This window comes from Plectropomus leopardus, chromosome 21, assembly GCF_008729295.1.
Source record: "Plectropomus leopardus isolate mb chromosome 21, YSFRI_Pleo_2.0, whole genome shotgun sequence".
NCBI lineage: Eukaryota > Metazoa > Chordata > Actinopteri > Perciformes > Serranidae > Plectropomus > Plectropomus leopardus.
Window position 1 is genome coordinate 13,921,118 of NC_056483.1, and position 26,185 is coordinate 13,947,302.

Sequence of the window (26,185 nt, forward strand, 5' to 3'; positions counted from 1 at the left end):
GGCAATAAGTATGGCAAAAATGTCAAAATATGACAAGCCCCCAAAACAGCTTTAAAAAACCTAAAAAGAGCATAATACACTGTGCCAAGACACGCCATAGCATAGAATGTTGCAACAATGGCCAAAAACACCATAACAATGCATGTTGAAAAAATGACCAAAAAGGCAAGGCTATAATATGGCAAAAATGTCAAAATATTGCATGTCTCAAAAACAGCTGAAAACATCTCAAAATAGCATAAAATACTGTGCCAAGACACGCCATAGCGAAGAATTTAGCAAAAATGGCCAAAAACACCCATAAAAGTGCATGTTGAAAAAAAAAGACCCAAAAGGCAAGGCAAAAATGTCAAAATATTACATGTCCCAAAAACAGCTTAAACACCTCAAAACAGCATAATATACCATGTAAAGACAGGCCATAGCATAAAATGTTGCAAAAATGGCCAAAAACAACATAAAAATGCATGTTGAAAAAATCACCGAAAAGGCAAGGCTATAGTATGGCAAAAATGTCAAAATATGACATGTCCGAAAAACAGCTGAAAACACCTTAAAACAACATAAAATAGCGTGCCAAGACACGCCATAGCATAAAATGTTGCAACAATGGCCAAAAACAGCATCAAAATGCATGTTGAAAAAATCACCGAGCATGACTATAGTATGGTGAAATATGTCAAAATATGACATCTAAAAAAAACCAGCTCAAAACAACATTAAACTATATAAAATAGCACACAGAGGCAGGCCGTAGCATAGGATGTTGCAAAAACAGCCAAAAACAACATAAAATAGCATGTCGAAAAAATTAGTAGTATGGCGAAAAATGTCAAAATATGACTTTCAAGGAGCAACAGCTCTCCTCTTTAAGAGTTTGTGTCTCTCCCTTTACTTTGACGAACAAATCGAACAACATCAGATCTACGAGAGTGGCTTGTTAGAGAGTTGAGGTGTCTGTTTCTTTCTGAGTGATGGATATCCAATAATGCTATCTTTCATGGTTAACCAAACCAGGAGTTAAACCCTCTACCACCCGGGCCTAGGGAGCATCTCCAGTCCCTCTACTCTTGGGAAACTGAAAGTTTGCTTTTGTCCAGCAACCTGTTTCTTTTTTTGTTTTGTTTTGTTTTGTTTTCTTATTTTTGTCTTTTAGCCACTCAACAGATTCTCAGAGGGATTAAAAGGCTAACACCCAGGGATGGTAGAAAAAGGTTAAAACTGCTCAAGGCAGGCTTTATTCAAAGATAAAAATGTCAAAAGCATAACTCAAAAGCAACAGTTACCTCACTCCTTTATATGGGAGTTACATATACCATCTAACAAGATCTAAGCAAGATAAGGCAAAAGCACATACAGTGATCTGTTGTTCCTCTTTATCTGGAGGTCCGTCACATCCTGTCTTTCCACTGTCCATCTCTTCTCATTGGCTGGCTTTGGGGTGGCGTGTTCAAGTAGAAACCTTCTCCTCCTGCTGCTGGGAAGTTTCCATCCCCTGCATGTGGTTTCCTGTCACTGATTGCTCAAATGGCTGCTGCTACTGATTCATGAACATGTTAAACATGCTCATGAGCCAGGGTGCAGCTGTTTGCATGTTCAAGAAGGGGTTCATCTCCCTCAGAGGGAATGAGCAGCTTGGGTTAGGATCTGGGTGCAAGTTTCCATTCTTGGCTGGTCTCCCAACGATGACATGTCCAAAAAACAACTGGAATTCATATAGCATAGCATATACAGACACATCATAGTATTAAATGTTGAACACAAGTCCAATAACATCATAATATAGCATGTCATGTTTTCAACATGTCAACACACGTCTTAATAGAGAATTTTAAACAAACGGACAAAAACATTATAATATTGCATGTCGAAAAAGTGACAAAAAATGTCACAATATTACATGTCCAAGTATAGAATGTCGAAAAAACGCCATAGCATGTGGTCCAAAATAGCATTAAAAGGTAATACTATAGCATGTGGTTCAAAATAGCACAAAAAAGTCACCACAGTATGTGGTCCAAAGTCACATAAAAAAAGTCATACTCTAGTATGTGTTCCAAAGTAGCATTAAAAAGTCATACTATAGTATGTCATCCAAAATAGCACAAAAATGTCATAGTATAGTATGTTATCCACAATAGCATTAAAAGTCAGTATAGTTTGTCGTCTAAAATAGCACAAAAAAAGTCATAGTATGGTATGTTGTCCAAAATAGCACCAAAAAGTCATACTATCATATTTCATTAAAATTAATAACATAAATAAAGCAAGTCATCCAAAATAGCTTTACATTTTATTGTATAGTGTGTCCTTCAAAACAGCATAAAAATGCCATACTATAGGTTGTTGTCCAACTAGCACAAAAAAGTCATAGTATGGTATGCCCTCCAAAATAGCTTAAAAAAAGTCATGGTATATTATGTCGTCCAAAATAGCACAAAAAGTCATACTATAGCATGTCATCAAAAATAGCATAAAAAAGTAATAGTATATCATATTGTCCAAAATAACACAAAAAAATCATACCATAGTATGTCCTCCAAAATTGCACAGAAGTCATCATAGTAAAAATGTCATACTATAGGTTGTTGTCCAAATAGCACAAAAAAGTCATAGTATGGTATGTCCTCCAAAATAGCTTTAAAAAAGTCACAGTATGGTATGTCATCCAAAATAGCACAAAAAAAGTCATAGTGTAGCATGTCATCCAAAATAGCACAAAAAGTCATACTATAGTATGTCATATAACTCATAGTAGAGTATTTCAACCAAAACAGTGCAATAAAGTATTTCATCCAAAATAGTATCCACTGTCATGGTGTGTCATGTCATGTCATGTCAAAATAGTCCCAGGCCAGGGGATCCCGAGGCGTTCCCAGGCCACGCTCTTCAGAGTGTCCTGGGTCTTCCCCGGGGTCTCCTACTGGTGGGACGTGCCCTGAACACCTCACCATGGAGGCGTTCGGGAGGCATCTGAATTAGATGCCTGAGCCACCTCACCAGGCTCTTCTCAACGCGGATCCTCCCGGATGACCGAGCTTCTCACCCTATCTCTAAGGGAGAGCCCAGGGAGTTGAAGCTCCTTCTGCTGGGAGACTCTACCAGACGTACCCAGCAGAACCTCACAATGCGTTTGGGTCTGCCAGGTCTGACCGGCGTCCTCCCCCACCATCGGAGCCAATTCACCACCAAGTGGTGATCAGTTGACAGCTCCGCCCCTCTCTTCACCCGAGTGTCCAAGATATGCAGCCGCAAGTTCGACGACACGATTACAAAGTTCATCATCGAACTGCGACCTAGGGTGTCCTGATGCCAAGTGCACATATGGACACCCTTATGCCTGAACATGGTTGTTCGTTGTGGACAATCTGTGGCTACCACAGAAGTCCAATAACAAAACACCACTTAGGTTCAGATCGGGGGGGGGCATTCCTCCCGATCACGCCCCTCCAGGTCTCACTGTCGCTGCCAACATGAGCATTGAAGTCCCCTAGCAGAACGAGGGAATCCCCAGTAGGAGAGCTCTCCAGCACCCTCTCTAAGGACTCTAAAGAGGGTGGATACTCTGAACTGCTGTTTGGACCGTAAGCACAAACAACAGTCAGGATCCGCCCCCCCCCACCCATAGGCGGAGCGAGGCTACTCTCTTGTCCACCGGGGTAAACTCCAACATACAGGCACTGAGCCAGGGGGCAATAAGTAATGCCATCCCTGCCCGGCGCCTCTCACCAGTGACAACTCCAGGATAGAAGAGAGTCCCTCTCGAGAAGACTGGTTTTTGGAGCCCAAGCTATGTGTCGAAGTGAGGCCAACTATATCTAGTCGGAACTTCTCTACCTTGCGCACCAGCTCAGGCTCCTTCCCCACCAGAGAGATGACATTCCACGTCCCTAGAGCTAGCTTCTGCAGCCGAGGATCGGACCGCCAAGGTCCTTGCCTTTGGCTGCCGCCCAACTCACATCGCACCCGACCCCGTTGGCCCCTCCTATGGGTGGTGAGCCCATGGGAAGGATCTAGTGAGCTATGCGTGGTCTGGTCCCTCCCTGGTCTTTTAAAACCATAGAGAGAATCATAAGTCAGTTCCTATCAAAGGTCACTTTCTGTAAGGCTGATAACAAAAAAAGGAAATGCTTTATATGACTGTATGCTTTATACTTCATTCCTTCTGTGATTTTCAGAGTAAGAAGGCTCTGAAGAGTATTCTGCAGAAGTGCACATACCTGCCAGGTCTGGAGCCACTCCTTTATGACGTCCCAAGCAACATCCTTAAACATGTTGTCTGCCAGTTCAGCAAGGTGAGCGAATCCACAGCCTGAAACAGTCATCTGCATAGTAAAAATCAACATTGTTATTTTTTCACATTTTGTTGACAAAGATTTTCAATCTGTATTAAATACTCTTTTATGCCACTTCTTAAAGGTGCTACCTCATGACAGTAAGGCTCGCCGCCTGTTTGTGACCAGTGGGGGGCTTAAGAAAGTGCAAGAAATTGAGGCTGAGCCTGGCTCCCCTCTGCAGGAGCACATCAATGCTATCAACAGCTGTTTCCCTGAGGAGATAGTCAGGTGTGTTTCTTTACCCAGTACACACACATGCTTAAACACATATTTTGTTGACATCAAAAACCTTTTTGGAACAGCTCTGAGCAACATAAACAGTAATCTAGGAGTGACTGAGCAGACCACATGATCTCAGTCTTTTCAGAGACAGTGTGTGCTGAGTCAGCTGCAAGTTTTTAGCAGTATGTCTTTTCTCCACCTCATTTTTCCGTTCTTTAACAGTCATAAAATAATAATCTTTGTTTTTGTTTTTTTATTAATTCAGAGTAAAAAATACTTTAATAATACCATAAGCCTAAATAAATTACAGTAATGTATATAATTATAATAAAAGGTAACATAAGAATAAACTCAGCAAATACAGTTAAATAGGTTAATAAACTGGATCAGTAATAAGCAAATGTAAAAGCAGAGTTAAGTTGCTTAATTATGATAAAAGAGACATAATATCCATAAGTTTAAAACCTAGTGTACAGGTTGATTATTCTTTGTGTGTGTGTGTGTGTGTGTGTTTTAGGTACTACTCACCTGGCTACTCGGAGGTCTTGCTGGAGCGGTTGGAGAACTACCAGCCGGCCTAACAACACTTCATACACATCCTGTTTCATTTGTCTTACAGTAAATTTACATTGTTTAAAGTAGCAGCTTTTCAACTTTGATATTAAACCTGGTTTTGTTTTTACACCAAATTTTACATGCATTTTGGCAGTGACTGTTATCTTTAGTACAACAGATATAAACGGTATATTCTAATATTTTTACTATATGTTATATTAGAGACCCTGCAGATACAATGAAGGACATTTCACTGAGCTACATGGAAACTCTTGTCTCATAGAGAGGTCAAAGGTCATGTTCTGAGGCAGAACAACAACCGTGGAGTTGGTGGGTAATTACAGAGTCACTAAAAGACATTTCAGCATGCTGGATTCTTGCTGACACATGGTCTTAGGCATGCCTGGCTCATACACATCTAAATGTTTGATTTAAAAAGTAACATACAGTAGGCTATGTAGTTCGATAATCTGGGATAAGAAATGTATTTCTCAGTCAGTGCTGTGGTTGCTGGGGTCAAACTGCCCCCTGGCGGCCATGACTTGTCACTGCATCTCAGCTGTGCCTGTGTGCGTGTACGTGTGTTGTGTGTACGTGTGCGTGCAGCAGCTGCAGCGCACATGGCGAGCTCTTTGTTTATTGTCTGCTGGGTTGTCTCTGCTTGTTCTCCACATTGTACTGACGGTGCAAATGAGCCTCCGCCTCTTGCCGCAGCGGAGATCTGAACATGCTCCGGCTGCAGCTGCCACCACCCCCTCCTCTCTAAAAATCGCATTTGATATCATACAGCTTCATGACTCTCTTGTCGCCGATTTTATTTTGCTCATGTCTGTCATATCAATGTTTCAGTAAATGGAACCGGTTTCAGAAAAGATGAGCGGCTCTAATTTCCTTTCCACAATAAATCAACAATTACATACTTTAGTTTGGCAAAACAAATAAACATATAGTCAACAACTGTCGCGATTAGCTAGACACATAATACAAAATATAACATTTCAAATTCAACGGATCAAAGTAGGATCGAAAACCTCCACATTTTTCCTTAGCATATCCTTGTATTGGCATTTAACCAACTGTAGAATATATGTTGCAAAACAACACATTACAATTATTCTTCATTTAAATTGGAGGACGCTGAATTGAAAGTGTGAACCCGTTTTAGCAATAAAAATATTAAAACTGATCAAAAAAAGTGTGTCCTTGCAGTGTGTTGGTGCGTGCATGGAGATAGAGGGGGTTAAAGAAAAAATCACTGATATTAAATTAAAAACCGGAGTGTTTTTCTTTCTTTCTTTTGTTGGCTTTTTTTAATGGTCAATTAAATGTGAGTCAATTAAATTAGAATTTGAATATGAATAATTAAAAACTAAAGCGTCAAGCCTCCGTTCACGGTTTTTGCGACAAACATTTTGTAAATAAGAAAAGCAAATTAAACACCGGTAAGTTTTTACAAACGTGTCTCTAGATTTTATATAGCCTGTTTGATCGTGCTTGTATCTGTTTTTGGTATGGTATCATAGCCATTTTTCATTAGTGACGTTTGATATTTTAGGGGCAGATATTTGGTGTTCATACGCTAAAACAAAACAAACAAAACAACAACCCCACACAAAATACTTACGTTACTACCGTTTAACGTTTTAAACAAACGGATGGTCCCTCATATTTGAAATCATTACCACCGCTCGCAATACGGACTACCATTTATTACGCATGAGACTGTAAAGCATGACGTTATTTTTTTGTGTGCGAAATCCAAGCGTGTAAATGATGAAAGGATTTTTTTTTTACGATTGCGACATTTTGCTAATTTTACATGCAACAGGATTTCGGAGTAAATATTTCCTTTGTTGCCTCTTATGTAATTGAAAAAGGCGAAATCCCTCTGGCAAAAAAATACTGATTAGGTTAACAGACCACGTTTGCGTTTTATTAGTTTAGCATTATGATAATTCAACAAATACTAAACAAAAACACATTCAAATTAAAGAAATAAGGGGGCATTTTTCAACAGCTTTGCGTTTTTCGTTCATCTTTCAGGATTTTCTTTTTTTCGCGTCCATTGTTCCGCAAATGTAATTAAATTGTTAATACCAATGTTAAAAACAACTATATATATAATTGTTTTTTTCCAGGCTTTTGGAGACAGGAGCATGACTTTAATAATCACAAAAACCAACGTCTGTTGTTTTCCTAACAAAAATCATGGTGAAAAAAATGAAGAGTTAAAGCGAAGAAATTTTGCAGGATTTAAAGAGTCATGAGAAAGTCATTCCTGTCTTCCTCTCCTCCTAAGCAGATACTGAGTGTTAACTGGAGTGTGAAATATGTTATTGCAAGTAGAGCATCAATGTAAAACAAACATATTTCAAAGTGAAAAATTAAATGTGCAACAGGGGATAGTAAATGAAAAAGAGAAACATCAGAGTTAGGCTGACTTAAGCAGAACAAGTGCTTTAATTGGTTTGAGTGAACGCTTATGGAATGGAGTGTATTATTATTATTATTATCATCATCATTAAATGTGAAGAACAATAAACATACATCATTTTGGCCTCTGCCACTGAAAGGGAACTCTCACCAACCACTGTCAGACAGCAATAAACACACAAACACACACACACACACACACACACACACACACACACACACACACACACACAAACTCTCACTCACATATACACACAGTAATGCGAAAGTCTTTTAGATGTAGTCTAAAAGTACTCGGGACTGTCCTGAGACCAAAGCTCCACTGGGGGGGGGGAACGTTTCCTGGCCTGGGGTGTGTTGACTTGCATGTCTGATTTAAAAGGATTTAATACACGGTAAAATCTGACAAGTTGATCTATGAAACCGATTGCCTTGAAAAAGTAAATATAACAATAAATCTTGATTAATGTTGACTTTATATCTAATTAAGTTTACTCAAAATTTAGCTGTGTTTACTTAATTTTGTATCGTTGTTGCAACTTAAAAATGACGAGTGAAATTACTTTTCTAAGTGTAAATCTTTAGTTGTTGGCAACTTCAGTAAACCAAGTTAGTCGGACTTATCTTCATCCCGACAAAAAAGGATTTTGCCAAGATGAAGTCAGGAGCTCTACAAGCTCTGTTTTGTTAACGTGTTTAAGAATATACAAATATGATTGACGAGTTGACAACCAGCAGAATGCACGCACACACACACACACGCACACGCACACACATATATATAGCACAGTAAACTTGATGTACTTGATAAAGATGTAATCTTTATCAAGTACATCATTGTTATGTAATCAAAATACAGATACATGTATATTTTGTAAAGTTGAAACTTAAAAATGACAAGTTTAAGTAAACTCAACAATTAGTTATATTTACTTACGTTTTTCAAGGCAACCTGTGTTTTTTTTTTTTTCAAAGTAAAATTGCGTCAGATTTTACAGTGTACTTTAAAAAATATTGTTTTCCCTACAAATATTTTTAATCTAAAGGCCAAAAGAAATTTTTCCACCTCTGCAGATCTGGCCTGGGTTCCAGTCATTTGTACTCAGATTTTCCCTTAACACTTAATAAACCACATGAACACAGGGTCGTTTCTCATAACTTTGGACATGTTCACATATCAGCGATGCACACCTTGCTCCATCTCCCAGTGCATGTTAAAAAACATAAATTCATTTCAAACAGACACATTATACTACACACAATGTTCTTCAAGCTCATGTGGGGTAGTTCAGACTGCTGCTTTTGGCAAGTTAACAGTGGCAGCAGGTTGACTGTCAGGTGGGGGAGCTCATTCATGAGAGTCACAAAAGCAAGGATTTATTCATTTCAGCAGCAGGGTGCGTGTTATTATCATCTTTAATTTGCATCTGTTAAAGTCTGGCATCATCATCGCCTTCCTCGCATGAGAGCCAGATTTAATATTCCCAAAACAAAACAGATTTTTAAAAAAACCTCACTCTCCCAGCATGCACTGCTCTGTTTTCTACTTGCTTATGTCAACTACAGGGAAGCCTCCAGGGCCAAACAGAGCAAAGCAGACTAGAAGATGATTGTATTCCCTCATGTTTTCTGTATGACACAACCTATGTACAGTATGAGCTACGTGACAATAGAAACAAAACAGCCCATTTATAGTGAACAAACACAGAAATATCAATTAACCACTGACTCAGGATGAACTATCAGCTGACGACCTCCCTGATAACAAGGTGATCTGGGTCACACAAAAAGCAAGAGAACATAAACCGGTTTCAGAAATGAGTAAGGAAGCAGTATATCGATGGTGAGTGAAATTTTGGACAAACATTTAAAAAAAAAAAAAAAAACACATTCCAGTAATGTGACTGCATCTGTAGTTAGAAGTTAAAAAAACGTTGACAGACTACTTAGGAGGGGGGCAGCTGTCAGTTAGCGAGGATGAGCACGACAAAACACAATCACATTCCACAATTCACTTCCACACACGCACGCACGTTCATTATAAAGGCAGGACCAGCGTGAACGAACAAAGGATTAATATCAGCAGACACTGCCTCGCCCTGAGGACGAGGAGGAGGAGGAGGAGGAAAGGGACGCCTGTACACACTGAATAATCACAACAATAGATCTGAATTTGCAGAATCCAAACCAATCCACCGTAGTCAAATTTAAGACAGCTATTCTCTGTAAGTCGGTTAAAACACAATCATTAGAATGGTTTCATTTAACTAACAACAATAAATCTAAACACAGAGTGGAAGAAGGGTGAGCGGGGGGGCTGAAAATAAAGTCGGAAATAACGCATGTCAACGTAAACACCCTATTATTAAAATAACCTTTTACCTTTGTTTTAAAAAAAGATTACAAAATAGAAAATTAAAGAATTTTGGAGTATAAAGGCACACATCTTGCACAGTGTATACAATGAAAAACAGTTATTTAAAGCATGGTAGGGACTATTTTACGCTGAACAGCTCACAAATCCGGTTAAAGTGTAGGGACACAAAGAGAACCTGAACAGCCAACAACACAGACTAGAGGGAAAAGGAAACTTAGTCCTGTGACATGCAATTTTTTTATGACTTTTTTTTCTTTAAAGTACATCTATAAGTAAGTATAAATTCAAGCAGTATCATTCTTCATTTACCACAGCACCATCATTCATTCACAAGGGTGGCTCCGCATTGTTTTTTTAAATACAACTATATTTCATGACTAAAATCCAATGTAAAAATATAAATGTGAATATATTCTATGATATCTAAACAAACATATTGTGATGGAAGCTTTTTGCATGGGTTACAATAGTCAAGGAGGACGACTTTTACTTGTTTTAGTTGGTTATCCAGAGGTGATACACAACGTCACACGCACAACAACTTTTCTCACTTACACACAAGTAATATTGCATTTCCCTTGTTAAGACCGTATCAACTAATTGGGATCGTATTCGTAACATTTGGTTCCTTTCCTCTTGTGCAAAATATACAAAAAACCCCCCCAAAAATCATTACCACATCAATTCATAAAACCGCCAAATTCAAACACAGATAAACCACCTTTAAAAATGTCAACAATAACAACACAAACAACAATGAATAACAGACTTGAGGTTAGAGAAGATGCTGTTGGTGTTAATGACTTAACAACACGTATCTTTACATCCGCAGCTACTCTTCCCAACCCCCCCCCCCCGCCCCTTTTACAACTTTTGAACACTGACACACACATCGTTTGCCGTCATTGAGTGTGCGCTGGTACGATGCTGGAGGTAAACAGTCTTCTGTCTGCTGCCCTGAACACACAGTAACGCTGTCGCCTGGTCACAAAACCCACCACAACACCACAAAGCACTTCTAAAAAGAACTGGAAAGTTTACAAAAGCTCTGAACAGAGCTAATATTGCAGTAAAGTCTTCCCAACCAATCTAGGGACCCGTAGGTGAGGTGAGGATCTGAGATCAGGTCCCTAAAGACTCGAATCAAAGAGAGGTTTCCTTTTCATCTTTGTTGCAGCGCATGTAACAGAACAAGAGCTCCTAACCTCTAGTAACAAATAAAAGTGCAACAATTTTTTTGATTTACTCATAAGGTGCTAATGGCAACAGAAAGTTAAGGGCTGTTGATGTTTCAAACTGACACCCTATAGTATATGAAGATACAACACAGGACTTCTGGGTCATTCCTCGCCACAGGAACAGAAACTTCCAGAACAATGCCCAACAGAGGGAACGCAAGTAAACAACACTTAACTGTGTACTTAAATCCCTCTTTCTCCTCATTTTAAGGTACACGTCCTTCCCTTAATCATCTTTCAATCACTGTGCATCACAACAAAGCAAACGGGACAAAGCACTGACAACCACAAGTGCTGGAAACAAGCAAAGTAATTTACTGCAATAATCTAAAGAGAAGTTATTGTTGTGAGTGTGTGGCAAGAAGATAACCCAGAAGCTTAATTTTTTTAACTGTACACGAGAGAGCAGGTGGCGTTTTAAAGGTGAGTGATGCAGGAGGGACCCAAATGGGAAGATCTGTTTGGCTGAGTACTTGTATAGCATTTGGGTGGGGGGGGGATCTGGCTGTTGGCCTATTGGAAGACTGCTTCCCTTTTCCTGAAATGAAGCAATTGCATTAGGCGAGGCTCAACATCCTCGTTTACATCCCACTACCGGCATCATTTTGCAGAAGAGATCTCACCTTGTGCCGTAATCTGACCTCTGCCCTCCCCTTGACCTCATGCGATACACACACGATACCCTTCCCCTACAGTACTTCCCCCCCAAAATATCATAAGGGGAAAACAAAAGCCAAAAACCCAAAAAAAAAAAAAAAAAAAAAAAAAAAGCAGGGTGCTGGATGTTGTATTAGAGGATTAAAAAAAAGCCATATTCCCACATAAACAACCATACAGAAACAAACAAATTATATAAAAAAAAAAATGTAATGACTTGGACGCTTGCTTTCGACACCCTTATCATCCAAAGTAACACATGAACAAAAGTCAACAGAGGAGAGGTTAAATGTAAACGAATGATGTTTTGTTTTTAGCTGCAGAGCGTGGCACGCCACTGAAAGGGAGACAAACAAACGGGGAGGGATGAGGAGAATGCATGAGGGAGAGTGATAACAAATCCATCACAGCACCTTATTAATTCAGCCTCTCGATGGTTTTTCTCTCCGTCACTTCTCTTCCCCGCCCTGCTCCCCACTTGCCCTCCCTTTCCCATGTGCCTCTGTGCCCCTTGTCACTCCTCGAGGCTATGACAGGATAGTGGTGATGAAATCGTAAAACCTCTTGGAGTACTGCTCTGGGTTCACCGTGGAGATCTCTGCTCCGGCCTACAGAGGGACACACAGACGACTGTCGTTCAACACATGCAGTGTTTCTCCTGTAACTCCGGGCTACAGTTATACTTAGCATTATATTCTGAACAGAACTATTCAAATAGCTCCTGTGTGTAGAGATATCAGATGAGATTTTGATATCATGATTATTGTCAGAGAAAATATTACAGTTGCACTATTTCTATGATTATTAGTCAGAGTGCTGTGGCATTTTAAAAAAGAAAGAGAGACAAAGAGAGGAGAGACTTAATTTCAGAGTATTTTCTAATGTAGCTAATGTCAACCATCTTTAACAACATTGACAAAAGCCAGTTATTTTTTATAGTGCAATGTTTGGCTACTTATCCCTTTAAAACTTCAAATTGGTTTGACCTATTTCAATCATGGGTAAAAAACAATGAACAACTGAACAAGACATAGCCCAAAAATTTGGAAGGGAAAAAAAAGTAGCAACAAAATTACCTGAAAATGCACCAAAAAAGTAAAAGTAAATAACCAAAACAAACAAGAAAATGACACAAAAATCCTGAAAAAAATATGTATACATTTTTTTCTGTAACACAATTTTAATACAGTATATGGTTTTTATTATTATACATACTTTTCTGAATATTTTTATCTAGAAAATTTTAAATTTTCTTCTTAAAAAACCCCAAAACTAATTTTTTGGTATTTTTCTTGTCACCTATTACTTATTTCTTGCAATTTACAAGACGATTCTTGCCAAGATGCTCGTTGCCTTTTTCCCTAATGTTTTTGAAAGAAATCAAACAATGCTTTGGTTTCAACGGTTAAATAGCTGACAAAAACTGATGTCAATACAGGTTTCAAGGGTTAAAAATAATCTATAATAATAATAATTAAGAGGGAATAGGCTATAAAGAACATAGGACAGAGAGAGAGAGAGAGACAGAGAGCCACAGCCAGTTAAAGGCATGAATTTGATGTCACTACGCTGCCTCTCCATTCTGTTTAAAAAGTACAGTTGCGGGATGGTAGGACAGAGTTGTCTCACCTCGAAGCCGCCACGAGGGTAGTAACAGCATCAAAACTGTGTCTGTATAAACAGGACAGCCTGCAGGACTGGATTATGACCGGACCAGATGTGATGTTCAGACAGCGTGTTGTATGTGCGACCCACCGAGAGAGATTTAGCAGCAGTTAGCAGCTAAGTCAAAGAGGACGAACAGCGGCTGTTAATGTCCACAAATTGGGAAAACAATGAGATTTCAAAGTGCCTCATCCTCCGAGCACAGGATGAGATCAGCCGCCACATACCAGAGACATCAAATGATTCTTAACGCCATATAATGCCATTATTGTTTAGAAAGCGCTGTCGACATGCATGTTATACGTCACAATAGAGGCCAACGCTGTTGTGTTATACATCATTCCTGTCACACCCCTACATGCTTCTGGGACGCCGACATGCTGTGTTAAATAACACATGATGCTGCTGTCATTTAGTTCTGTGTAAGAATGCAAATGCAATGTAGCGCGGTCTCTGTGTAAAAAGGGCTACAGGGAGAGAGTGAGAGCGACAGCCACCCTCACAAGTTGTGATCTACGCTCTGGGACTTTTAAGTATTTTGTCCCAGATTAGTACAATAACAAGTTAAGTTTTTTTCTTTACCTTGACTTGGGCATACAGGGTCAGACGATTATTTTAGCGATGTTGGAACATGTTTAAAGTTTTGCACCCCATTGCGATCACTTTTTGACGGCACGCTTTGCAAACTGGCTATCCATCCAACTCCCCTGGTCATTTATTAGATATCCAAAATGCCCCCACACTATCAATCTTAGGAGCTGCTTTGGCGAATAGCTCCCTCTGACATTTTTTAACACCTCCTCTTCTCGACGCTTCAAGCGAGTGGCACGACTCTCACACACAAAACAAAGCAGCGCACGTTATGTGACTTGCAGTCGCGAGGAGATTTCACCGCACACACGTGTTACGAACTTGACTCTCTTGAGAGGAAATTTCACTACACACGTGACTCATAAGATTAGTTTTCATGGGTCAACAGGCAGGCGTAAGGACACACAAGATATTGTAGCTTCTTCACTTCTTTTGGCTATGAAACTGTGACAATATGTAATGGCAGTTACATAACTGTTATGGCAAAATTGGTTAATCGAGACATTCCTACTTGTATGCAGCTACATACCCCATGTTTGACAGTCTTGGCGGCGTGGGCAGCTTTCTTCTTGGCATCGTAATGCTGCAGAATGTCTATGACAGCCATGAAGTAAACCTCCTTCCTGGGAGCGCCTGTAGTTTAAAGCAAATGCACTGTGGATGAGAATCTTCATATTTACACAGTGTCATCGGGCAAAATCAGGTGTTAAATAAGACAAACAAAATCATTCTGCCAGCAGCAGGTCAGACAACTAGAATGAGAACTAAAATACCCAGTAGGGGGAGCTCCAAGTACTGTATTTATTGTTTAGATGTTAAATACAGCTCTCACTGGTTGTATTTATAAAGGGTTCCCACAAATTTTCAAGGACAAAATTTCAAATCTTTTCCATGATTCTTCAAGGACCCATTATATTTTTTTTTTCTTGCCCCACTTGCCCAGGATTTTTCATCTACAGACATGTACAAAACATCACATTGATGGATATCAGAGCTATGTGATGTCGACAGCTTTATAAATGAAACTTTCTGTTATGTTACATTCCATAGAAGATCACCATAACAAACAATTTCATTGCACAAAACAAAATTCAAAGACTATTTTATCCTTTCAAAGCTGGATCAACATCCATTTTCTTTTGCTGTGTTCAGACGCCTTTCACTGGTGTTTTGAGCACTGATCATATTGGTCTGATTTCGTTCAAAAACATGGAAAAAAGAAAAATTGGGCAACTTGACAAGAAATGTCCTGCAAATTGCAAGAATTTGCTAGTTTTAGAAAATTATATTTAAAAAAAACTAGGGATATTGATGAGAAAATTGAGAGTTATTTCTTTTAAAGAACTTTCTTCCATTAATTTCATTGTTTGTTATTGCTCTTTACTTTCCTTCTTTTGCTTAAGTTTGGGTAATTTTCTTATATGTTTCATTACTTTGTGACAAATTTTGGGGCAATTTACTCTTATAAGTTGAATTTTGCCTTTTTGTCATTTCAAAGGATTAAAATATTCAATGAATTTTCCAAAACTTTTTAAATTCTTACTTACTCCATGATGTTTTTTCAGGCCTGCAAAACACGACTGTAAAATTCCATGACTTTCGCAGGTTTTTCATGACCGTAGGAACCCTGTATATAACATTGTATAAAAACTTGAAAACACATTTTGCTACTCACTTTCATTGCTTTTGATGGCATAGACATCAATGGCGGGATCAAACTCTCCAGGCGACAGAGGCTTGGTGCTGTCCAGGGTGTTGCTGGGACTGTCAGGGGGTGTTCCAATGCCCCCTCCGTCACTCTCGCCCTCCTCCTCGGCCTCATTGTCCTCGCTCTCCACGTCCTCCTGCTCAGCTCGCTCCACATCGTGGATCCCCACCAGCAGACTGTAATCCATGAGCTTCAGCTGGGCCAGAAACTGGGAATGAAGGAAACAGGACATAAAATGTAAGTGAGGGTATAGCAAAAATGTTTAAGGAGGATGGAGATGGCAAGGGTAAAAAGGACGAGAAAATTCAAAGAGGAAATACTACTACTACTACTAGTAATAACGATAAGCAGTATGTCCAGCTGGTCTGGTAAAACGTCTACCTCTGTCCTTTCTCATCAAATTCCTACTTAAGGTGCAATGTAAGTATATAATATGTTTACTGATGTGTTCACATTTGTTATGGAAATGTCAAGTGACTGTTGCTGCAAACCAATTTCCCCACAGGGACAAATAAAAGTATCTGCCTTTATCTATCTGAAATGTACAGTTAGAAAGGGTTAAAACTAGGGGTGCTTTATCAGTAATTTTGATGAGCACATACCTCCACATCCTTTCTAAGCTTCTCCAGGAACATTTTCTTGTTCTCCTCGTCAATGTAGATCTTCTGCCCGTCATTGATGAAGTCATTGTCCTTGTAGGTGGGCAGCTCCTTGGCCTACCCATTAGCAGTGGAGATTAGCAGCCAAATAAACAACAGTGAAAACCACAACAACACTCGACTGTTCAAACCTGAGAGGTATAGCACTGTAGGTAGCAGAGCTGGGCAAAAATGTGACAGAACTCTGGTGCTTGAATCAAGTGTCAGTTTTTGATTTAGAAGACAAGTAAGTATCCATCAACTTCACTTCTTAAATATATTGATATTTGAATACTGAATAATGTTTGAGATAACTGACATAAAAGGTCAAAAGCAGACAAATAAGAATACATGACACCAGCAACAGTGTTCTTCCTCCTTTTTCCCCAGAGTACTTTCACAATCATAATTTCACATACTGTGTACATTATTACACAGGACTTAGGCGTATCAAAAAGTTGTCTTGTTCAAGTACAAGAATTAAGGGGTATATCAAGATGCATGATGACAAAGATTAATTAATTACATTTTTTATTTTTAATTTTTATTTAAAGATGAAATTAATCGTGCCAACAGCGTATTCAAATCTGCCTGACAAGACAATCCGGCATGTTGAAACACCCCAATGAGCCTGTAGTTTGTTAGACAAGCCTGTGTGATTCAGCCGAGTTCAACACATATTACTAGTAAAATGAGTTGGCTGACGAAGTACAGGTAGTCCATCCAAACCAAGGCTGACTGTGTAAAATCGTGCAGCATGCTCACAGCAGGGTACAGATCCATCTGATGCACCAGTTTGCATATTTTCCATATTGTCGCAGTGAAATGTATTTACGTCTTAGTACCATGAAGCACATAGCACTTGGTATGTTTATTTTTGGCGGAAGTTTGGACAGCTTTTTAAATGCATCTGGTAGATCCACACTCTTTGTGTCATGAAAAAAAAAAAGGACGTCCAAGTCAAAGCCATGAAACGTCTTTGTTGGCACTAAGCTAGTCTCCGAGAGCATCTCGTTCTTATTGCTTTGATAAAAGAGTATATTCTTCCTAATATTCTTCCTAAGACATTTTTTACAAGCTTTTTCATCTATGATGCTTCTCGGAAACCAGACTGTGTTTTGCATCTAATATTAACTCTTTTAATAACTCTGTAAAGCCAGCATACTTTATCTTCATGACGGATTCCCACTATTCAGCCTACAAGCAGAATAAAGGAGTTTCCTATTTAAGTGTCTATCTATTTGGATTAATTGACTTCTTAACCAGGCTGCAGGACTGTCGGCAGCCTGTAGGGGGAAGAGGTGTTATGTGAGGAGGGACAGGGCCTAGTTCTGAGTCACTGAGGAAAAAGAGAGCAGGACATGAGGTATTGAGGCAGCAGCAGCAGTTAAGTTACTACAGTGTATCTATGGCAGCAGGAGAAGAGCAGCAACACAACAGCACTTCGTAGCACTAGAATGAGCTTGGACAGCACACACTGACACACATACATACACATACAGGTAACAACTTGACACAGATGAAGACAGGAATACATCTCACAAGGTAGGACATTTGAGCGCATATACAGTGTACAGACATAGACCTCCAATTTACAAGAAATATGGGATGTACAACTTGCTAGACAGAATAAAGATGCGACATAAAAAGTAAATGAGGACGCAACAGAAGGCCAACTACAAAGAGTGAAATTAACCTGAAAGCATTTTGCAGGCCTGTCACCTGAACTGACACCTCAACTCTTACATTCATCCATCTTTCTAAACTTTCATTTTCTTTTATTTCCCTGCCGCACATTCTCAGTCTTTCTGACTGCTTCATTAAGTCTTATGCTTTCTCCCAGTCATGCATAGGATTCTATCAGTGGGCCTGTTACTGCTTTCCTCTATTACAATGACAGCAATGAAATGGGCCTGACTCTTGAGTGGTGTGCTGCGATGAGGTAGTAAGTAGAAAAACAGAAAGATATATTTGAGGCAGGAAGAAAGGGTAGGTTGCTGATGAGCCTTGTAAAGCTGTGTGACAGGTGAATTTCCCCGCAACCTTAAAAAAATGTATCTCATTTCTTTTCTGTCTCCCGTCAGCTGGTTGGAAAATGGATCTTGGCCTTTGGCAACGTTGATGTCTAGCTGTCTCAGAAGAAAAAAGCCTTTCTGTAGAATTTGTGGCATGCTAACCAGGTTTCCTACAGCTTAAGGCAATTTAAGATTTCAGACTTTTAAAGAGGTTTTTTTTAAAGCCACTCAGAATGATTTAAGACATCCCCATCACATTACCTTGCATCAGTTTCAGCCATATTGCAAAATCTTCATTGCATAGTCAATTTTTGTATAATTTCACTTCCCCATGTTGTCCAGAGTACAGTGACAGTTGGCAAGCAGTGGCTTCTCTTCGTCTAGATACCAATTACTTAAGTATTTTACAAAGCAACATTAGAAAAAAAGATCACAAAATCCTACTTTCCATGTTTTAGCATTTTTAAGGGTTTTGAATAACTGATTTAGGACATTTTGGATGGATTTATGGGCATCTACAGAGTGCCCCAGGGACGAAATTTTTCTGTAGGCCGACGATGTAGTTAGTATCGCCCTGGTTCCCTCATCAAAAGGTCTATTGGATTTTTCCATTGGCTTTTGGATTACTGAAGAAAATAAGCTCTGTGGTAAACAAACGTTTATGATACTTACACATCTTGCTCTGCGAGACAATCTTTACAAATGGACACCACTTTTAGGATTTTTTAAGCCTAAATGCAATCGCCAGAAATAAAAAGTTAACATATGCTTATAAGCGAACTACAATGTGGTTGCTTGACTTGATGGTGCCGCCACAATGAGGCTGTAAAGCTGTATTTGGCGCGGCTTGACGCGATGATATTCTGTAGTTTCATTTAGCTACACGTTAGCATCCATCATTTTGAAGACACATAAAAGCATCACCATTCGCAAATGGTGTATTTACTAATGTGTTTTATATTGTAGAACAATATGTGAACGTCTCTTAAGCTTGTATTAACCACAGACTTTATTTAAGTCAACTAACCAAAACCCCATTCAAAAAATCCTATGATTTTGAGATGAGGGAAGCAGGAGAGTTAAAATGCTAACTCTAGATGGGGCCATTTGAGGTCACTGTAATTCTCCTGCATGCTTGGCACACGAGAGAAGCTTCAGTTATGAAACTTAGGGTTAGATGACGATAATCCTACAAACAGGACCTGTAAGACCTCATTTTATAACAATGAATGAAATGCCTTTTAAGACATTTTAAGAATGTGCAGAAACCCTGGGTAACACTGGGGTGTTCCTAAACCTTCTATGAAGTTATAATCCTACCGATTTTGACAAAGATTAATAGCCACCAGCAGGTTTCACATCAGCGACATCCAATTTGTAAATTATGAGCTCTGACCGAGACAAATAGCAGTAGAATTTGTCTGAACTGTTTATCACCAACAGTCAATGTCTATTAAAACTTTATTTATGTGGAATTATCATTCAACACTTTGATCAGCTACTAGCAAGTCAGCTGGTTCATATCAACCGCATGCAAGTCAACGTGAATCAAGCACTCGTGTTTGTTTAGCATTGTTATGTGTGAACACACAGAATAAGCTGTGTATATAAGTGATGCACAATCAGCTGTTGTGGGTGTGTATGAGAAAAACGTGCTCTTGAGAGCAAAACAGTTTTGAGGTATGTAAGCTGGGCAAAAACAATAAGAAAAGTAGTTGAATAGTTTGCACCTAAATGGTTTTGTCAAATGTTCATTTTCACAACAAAGCTATTTCTGCCTCATTTCATAAGTTGGACTGTTTTTTGGAAACAACAGGCAATGTTCTCCCGAACTAGAAACACATTGAGAACTGAGATGCAGGTAATTGCCAAACTCACTCAAGGATGCCAACAACACTGACTCATAAAACGCTTATTATATCAGGGGGCTGTGGATGTATAAAAAAATGACCAGAGTCACACTGCCGTTGCTCTGATTACCTGCGAACACTGAACAGCTTTAAAAAATAAAACAAACATTAAAAAAAGCAAAACAAACCTGACTCATCTCTTAGACTAGCTACTGTATCAACTTATGTTGCGAGACACCAGCTCATCTGCTAATTAATACATTTCATTTAACAAAATTAAACGTTTCGGCTGCAGTGTGCTGCACAGAGCTGAGACATCGTACCTGAACTTCACTGTTTTGAGAAGGACTCACTCTATCACAGTCTATGTATATACTACATCTTTCTTTTGACCCTTCAGACACAATTTGTCACAAAATGTGCACTCTATTTTACATCATGTCGAGGTTGGTGTACAAAGGTGAGTTAACGTAGTCTCCTTATCAATTTGTTCTGCAGAAGACAGTAGAATTTGTTTAACTCACTAGTTTTAAATTCGGATTAAAAAGAGTAACAGAGCAAGGAAGCTCTCCCTCTGAAATACATTGACTTTCCAGAAATGTAACAAGTATTCACTTTCTCTTTCTTTCTCTGGTTCCTGAATTTTATTTTGGCCACACAGTGTGCTTCCCATTCATGCCGCCACCTTACTCCTCCACTCCTTGCTCTCCAGTGTTTCAGATACATGTTGGTGTTGTTGAGTGAATGGTGGGAACAAAAACAAACTGTCTGGCAAAACTAAAACTGAACTTGCTGACAAGTTGAGCAAAAGGTGACTGTAAATGGATGAAAAGTGTGCAAAATATGGCCTTTAAATAACAGTGTGTCAGCTTAGAAAAGGCGAGGAAACGAAAATGCTCGGCCGTACCAAAATAAAAAATAACAATAAAATAAGATTGGTTTAATAGATCATGCCTGGTATATGAGCCCTGGTTCTCTTACATCTCTTACGTGTTTCATGGCGCAGTAAAAGCGCGTGGCAATCCGCAGTGTTTGCAGCCTTTGCTGAACGTTACCAGATTTGGGCCGCGGGGGCACATCCTCTGGTTGGGGCGGCTGCTAGAAAAGGGGGAGCGAGGGGAGGGGCGGTGGGGGTGGAGGAGAGGAGAGAAGAAAGGAGAGAGGAAGGGAGGAAGGAAGTTGGAAGTAAAGGCAAAGTGTTTAAAATGTAACAGAACACCATTGTTTTTTCAAATTGGTAGAGGGTTGGAAAGGGCATGAGCGCGAAAGATCTTGATGAAATGAATTATAATTCTTGGTTGTCTTAATAGTATATCAACAGTGTCCAACAGCTTTATCCAGTGACGCAGTCATTTTTATAGTTATACTTCCACGCTCTTAGTTTCATTAATCAATATGATTTTGTTTATATTTAATGACTGCATGACTTTGGTTTGCCTTTAATAGTATTATGACTGTTTCCTGGCATAAATGCCTCATAGAGGAAAGAAAGCAGCCTGCAGCGCTACTCTATGGAGGCAGAGGAGCTGGAACTGCGAAGAGCAAGGAAACAACTGTGAACTAATTTGCATTCTATAAACTTATATTCTGCCAAACATCTATTCAGATGTGGTACTATTTCTAAAGGCTTACTATAAACTGGATAAGAGGCTACAATAAAATATCAAGGCAGTTCACACTCAGTCATACCGACACATTAAAGCCATGTGCCCCCACAGGAGATACCAGCCGGTGCTGGTGTGAGGAGAGAGAGGAGAGTAAACAAAAACAACAAACAACTGTAGCAAACAGCTACCGAGCAGAGACCGCGTGGGGACAGGCTGTACTCCACAAACCAAGGACCAGGTGCTGCCTATTAACATATAAACAAAACCTCTAGATTTTCCAGGTCACATAACAAATAATGCGATCACACGAATGACCTACACAAGTGTTTGCTAAATTTATGTGTCCGATTCATAAGTGGGTCATGGACAGGTTTTTTGTGGTTAACCACAAAAAAGTATCTAGTATGATTAGATGAGCCTGAATAAGACCAAATTTATCTAGTTCAGGCTGTAGTTAAGATAATTTGAGAGAAAAACAAATGAACACAAAAACTCACTTCTCTTTTGCTTGGTAAAATGCTGGACATAAATGTCAAAATGTCAAATGTCAGAAAGCCAATTGCTGCTGTTTGGTAATCCAAACCTGAGACAGCAGCTACTAAAAATCTTAAAATGTATTTATGAAAAGAAAAAATACATGTCATATGTGGGTAGAACAGAACATGTCCACAATGTGCAACAGAATGAAGCTGGTGTTCATACACATCGGAATGTGTTAGAAATAATGTAACTTCAAAAAAGATGCAGAAAAACATTATATACCATGCAGATGCATGCATGAAAGGGAGACGGTCATGCAGTCAGGAGAGAACCCTGCTGTGCTTGTTGTTTGTGTGTGTGATGCTATTATTTTACACACATACACACACACATACACACACCCCTTCTGAAAACTGAATTTTTCTTTCAATTGGCAAGATGCACCCTCTTCTTTTCACTGACCAACTGCAGTGTGTGTGAGTCTTCACACTAGTCTGAGCTAGTGTTAGTGTAGTGTTCTCATATTGGACTTTAACTAGAGAAAAATGTTTTGAGGGAAAGGAAAACATTTGTTCATAGCTGAGCACTTGTTAGAGCTAAGTGTTAATTTAAGCATGTCAGTAACTGTGTGTATGTTCAAAGGTGTTTCATGTAGAAAACACTGAATGACTTGTCAGATTCTTGTCTTTGATATTGGGGCTTTAATTGGATGAAATAGTAATGAAATAGTTAGGAACACAAGAAGTTGGTTCCCAGCTGGAACCAAACAATAGCAGTTTTCTCTTGACCTGACGTGTGAATGGTAACACCATCAGCGGGCATGTCCTATTGTACATGTTGGAAAGAGAGGATAGAGAAGTCAAGTGAGAAAAAAAGAGTGTACAGTGGTCTCATTAATAATTACTTAAAGACACTAAACACTAGAAAGAAAAGCCAGAGACTGTATCATATTTAGTTGCTGTGACCTATAAATTCACCACTTCTTAGGCGAAGAGAGAAGATAATGTTATCTCAGAGCCCTATGGTGCAGTGTCTCTCTTCCTCTGAGCTGCTGCGAATTCCAGACCAAAGAGTAGCTTGAAAGTCAAGAGCACTCACTCTACAGCAAAATCTGGGGACCAAAACATCCAAACCAGGTTCTGCTTGGAAAAGCGGGCTGATTTGCGAGACAGCTCACAGGTTACAAGAATCCTAAATAAAACTGGTTTAAGAACCAGAGCTAATATGATGGAAAAGGAGTGTTACTGTGTTTTACATTCTGCACGTGACTAAAAAAACAGTGCAAGCTTTAATTATGGTGGCAAGTACTGTGCAATACTTACTGTATTAGCTGCATTTCACTGAAAGTAACACAACTACAGAACTCCCCACAGACTAGCAGCAGCAACTAAAGTTAAAAAGTCAGTGGTAGTCAGTTTTGCAAAACAGAAAACACCCATTTCATTCATGTTAATTCTGCAAAAATGTTGCTTCTGTTTCTCGACTGTAATTAGTGTTTCACATACAGCTGAGCCAAAGACAAAAAGGTCACACAGGAGCCTCACGTGTGTGTTAAATCCTCAGCTGCTTTGTTTTTCCATTCATCGGTTTTAACCCCAATAATGTTTTGTTTCTTCTTCCATTTACAGTAGGCTATATTTAGTTGAGGGATTCCCTGAAGTCATCCATGCCTCACTGCACGGTAAACCCGGTGGAAAGTTCAAACCCCTCTGGGTCAAAACACACTCTCCTACAAAACCTTTTTCGTGGTCAGACAAACCTTTGCAGAGTGACATGTGGAGACATGCAATGAAGACAAAACACTTTGGACAACCATCCCCTTCAATACTGCTGAGCTGACAGGTCAAATGAACAGTGGTCCAAAGTCACAGTGATCAAGGACGTCATCAGCCACCTCATCACTCACAAGGTCAGAGTCTTTTATCTATAAAAAAATGTATATTGTTTATATCTGGTGAAATTCTAATTGGTTTAACAGGAAGCACAGTGAACCACCAGGTCCTTCACAATGCCAGTGACACAATTCATTTTTGACAGGTGACTGTCCAAGCAGCCAAGAGCAAAAAACTTAAAACAGCCAGTCTCACACAATCAGCGACATTTACATCACTATCATCACACAAAAGCTCATATGTACTGCTCATACACACACACGCAGCCAAATCAGATACATAGCTACATAGAAAACACATTGTATGCAAGGCTACTCAAAATAATGAGACATCAGACTGAATTAAACCATAAAACCAGACACACACAGACACCTTCTATGAATTACACCTGTCAATCTTTCATACACAGACAGCAGGCAGGGGAACTGATGGAACAGCAGAAGCAAGGTTAGGGGGATGGAGCAAATTAAAGAGACACAAATAGCGTGCAGGGGCTAGAAAGGGAATGGGGTGATGAAGTAGGTGCTAACTGAAGGAGATGGATAATTGCTTCTGTCATCCCCACCCAAAAGGGAACAAAAACAGACACAAAAAATGTGTTATTTGGGCCATTTGGGTGATGACAGTAAGCCTGGAATTGTTTGAAGCTGTGTCGGTTATTGAAACCACTGCAAACAGTTTGTTCTCTCTCTCATTCTCTAACTGTCCACATGGCTGTTAATGAACATGGAGTTTAATCAGAGCATTTGATTTGTTGTCATGTTCATTTTTAGTACATGTCATCACTGTTTAAAGTACTTGAAAGATAAGACAATTCACATTTAGTGTATTTGTTAATAAAAAAAAAAAAAAAAAAAAAAAAAAAAAAAAAAAACTTGGTCCAGAGTTTTTGGATACTTTTTAACCGCTTTTGTTCCATAAAAGGAAATTACAACAAAATTGAGACATCAGAGATGCGCCAGTGCTATGGAAGTTTCCATCTGTTCAATCCACACCAACTCAAACCTCCACTGTCATCAGAACCAGCTGTTCTTTCAGCATTGCACCACCTGGTGTGCTGAAAGGACAGTGATCTGTTCAATAGACAAAAAGATTATCAAGTAAGATGTGTGAAAATTAAAGAAGAAAATATTTATTGCTGATGTTAACAGGTTAATCTGTTTTATTTCCTCCACAAAATATAGAAAGTGGGAGACTGCTTCACTAGGTGCACAAAAAGAAGAAAAAACACTTGGAGCTTAAAAAAGTAGTTTGCATATTGACATGCAACAACTTAATGTCGGTGTGGATACACATAAAGCGCATCAGTTCTGAGTGAAAAATGTTTCTAGGTGTTTGAAAACACGCTGGTGGTATGGCTTGTTTTCTTTTTTTTCACGTTTCTAACTGTTGCTGTGCTAGTTTGATGCATTTGTTTACACTGCGTTCAAAATTTTGCACTTGAGAGTTTATATTATCACTACTATCACTACTATAAAGGTATACAGTAAAGTTTAAGAGATCCTGCCTCTTCTTAAGCTGAAAGTTGTGATAATATGTGTAACAGTGGATCCTGGCTCATGACAGGTGACTGTACCTTCTCCTTGTCGCTGGCCTCTCTTGCCACAGTGGAACCCTAGAAACAAAAGAGAGGAAATTACTCTCCTTAACCCGATTGTTACTAGAAGCACTGGAAAGTGTTGCACTAGCCTTTTCCTCACCACCCTACTTATACTCATTCCTGCACATAATCATAACCCCTTGTGCATGTCTGAACACAGAAGCTCACCCTATTAGGCATGCGAGGCGAAAAGGCTTAAAATGGATTAAATCGGTTTGACTCTGTTCTGGGACCAACTTGGGGTACATTTACAAAAAAGTGTTTAAAGGCTTGAGCTTTTACAAAATATCTGAACTATAAGCAGGCCTATGATGGGGAAA

The 26,185-nt window shown here is 39.2% G+C and overlaps 2 protein-coding genes across 3 annotated transcripts in view; one reads left to right on the forward strand and one right to left on the reverse strand.

The window, feature by feature from the left end:
- Positions 1–5,361, forward strand: part of spag6 (sperm associated antigen 6) — a 36,880-nt gene extending 31,519 nt beyond the window's left edge. The window contains exons 9-11 of the mRNA XM_042510438.1: positions 4,179–4,295; positions 4,420–4,565; positions 5,077–5,361. Coding sequence (XP_042366372.1) covers positions 4,179–4,295; positions 4,420–4,565; positions 5,077–5,140 — 327 coding nt within the window. The 3' untranslated portion in view covers positions 5,141–5,361. The remainder of the gene's footprint in view (positions 1–4,178; positions 4,296–4,419; positions 4,566–5,076) is intronic.
- Positions 5,362–11,960: 6,599 nt separating this feature from the next.
- The window catches only part of pip4k2aa (phosphatidylinositol-5-phosphate 4-kinase, type II, alpha a), a 34,064-nt gene continuing 19,839 nt past the window's right edge, over positions 11,961–26,185 (reverse strand). Inside the window, exons 6-11 of one of the 2 annotated variants that reach the window (XM_042510468.1) lie at positions 25,842–25,880; positions 21,268–21,384; positions 16,386–16,499; positions 15,751–15,991; positions 14,605–14,708; positions 11,961–12,427 (exon numbers count right to left, since the gene is read on the reverse strand). In XM_042510468.1, coding sequence (XP_042366402.1) covers positions 12,347–12,427; positions 14,605–14,708; positions 15,751–15,991; positions 16,386–16,499; positions 21,268–21,384; positions 25,842–25,880 — 696 coding nt within the window. In that variant the 3' untranslated portion in view covers positions 11,961–12,346. The remainder of the gene's footprint in view (positions 12,428–14,604; positions 14,709–15,750; positions 15,992–16,385; positions 16,500–21,267; positions 21,385–25,841; positions 25,881–26,185) is intronic. The other variant, XM_042510469.1, reaches the window with a different exon arrangement.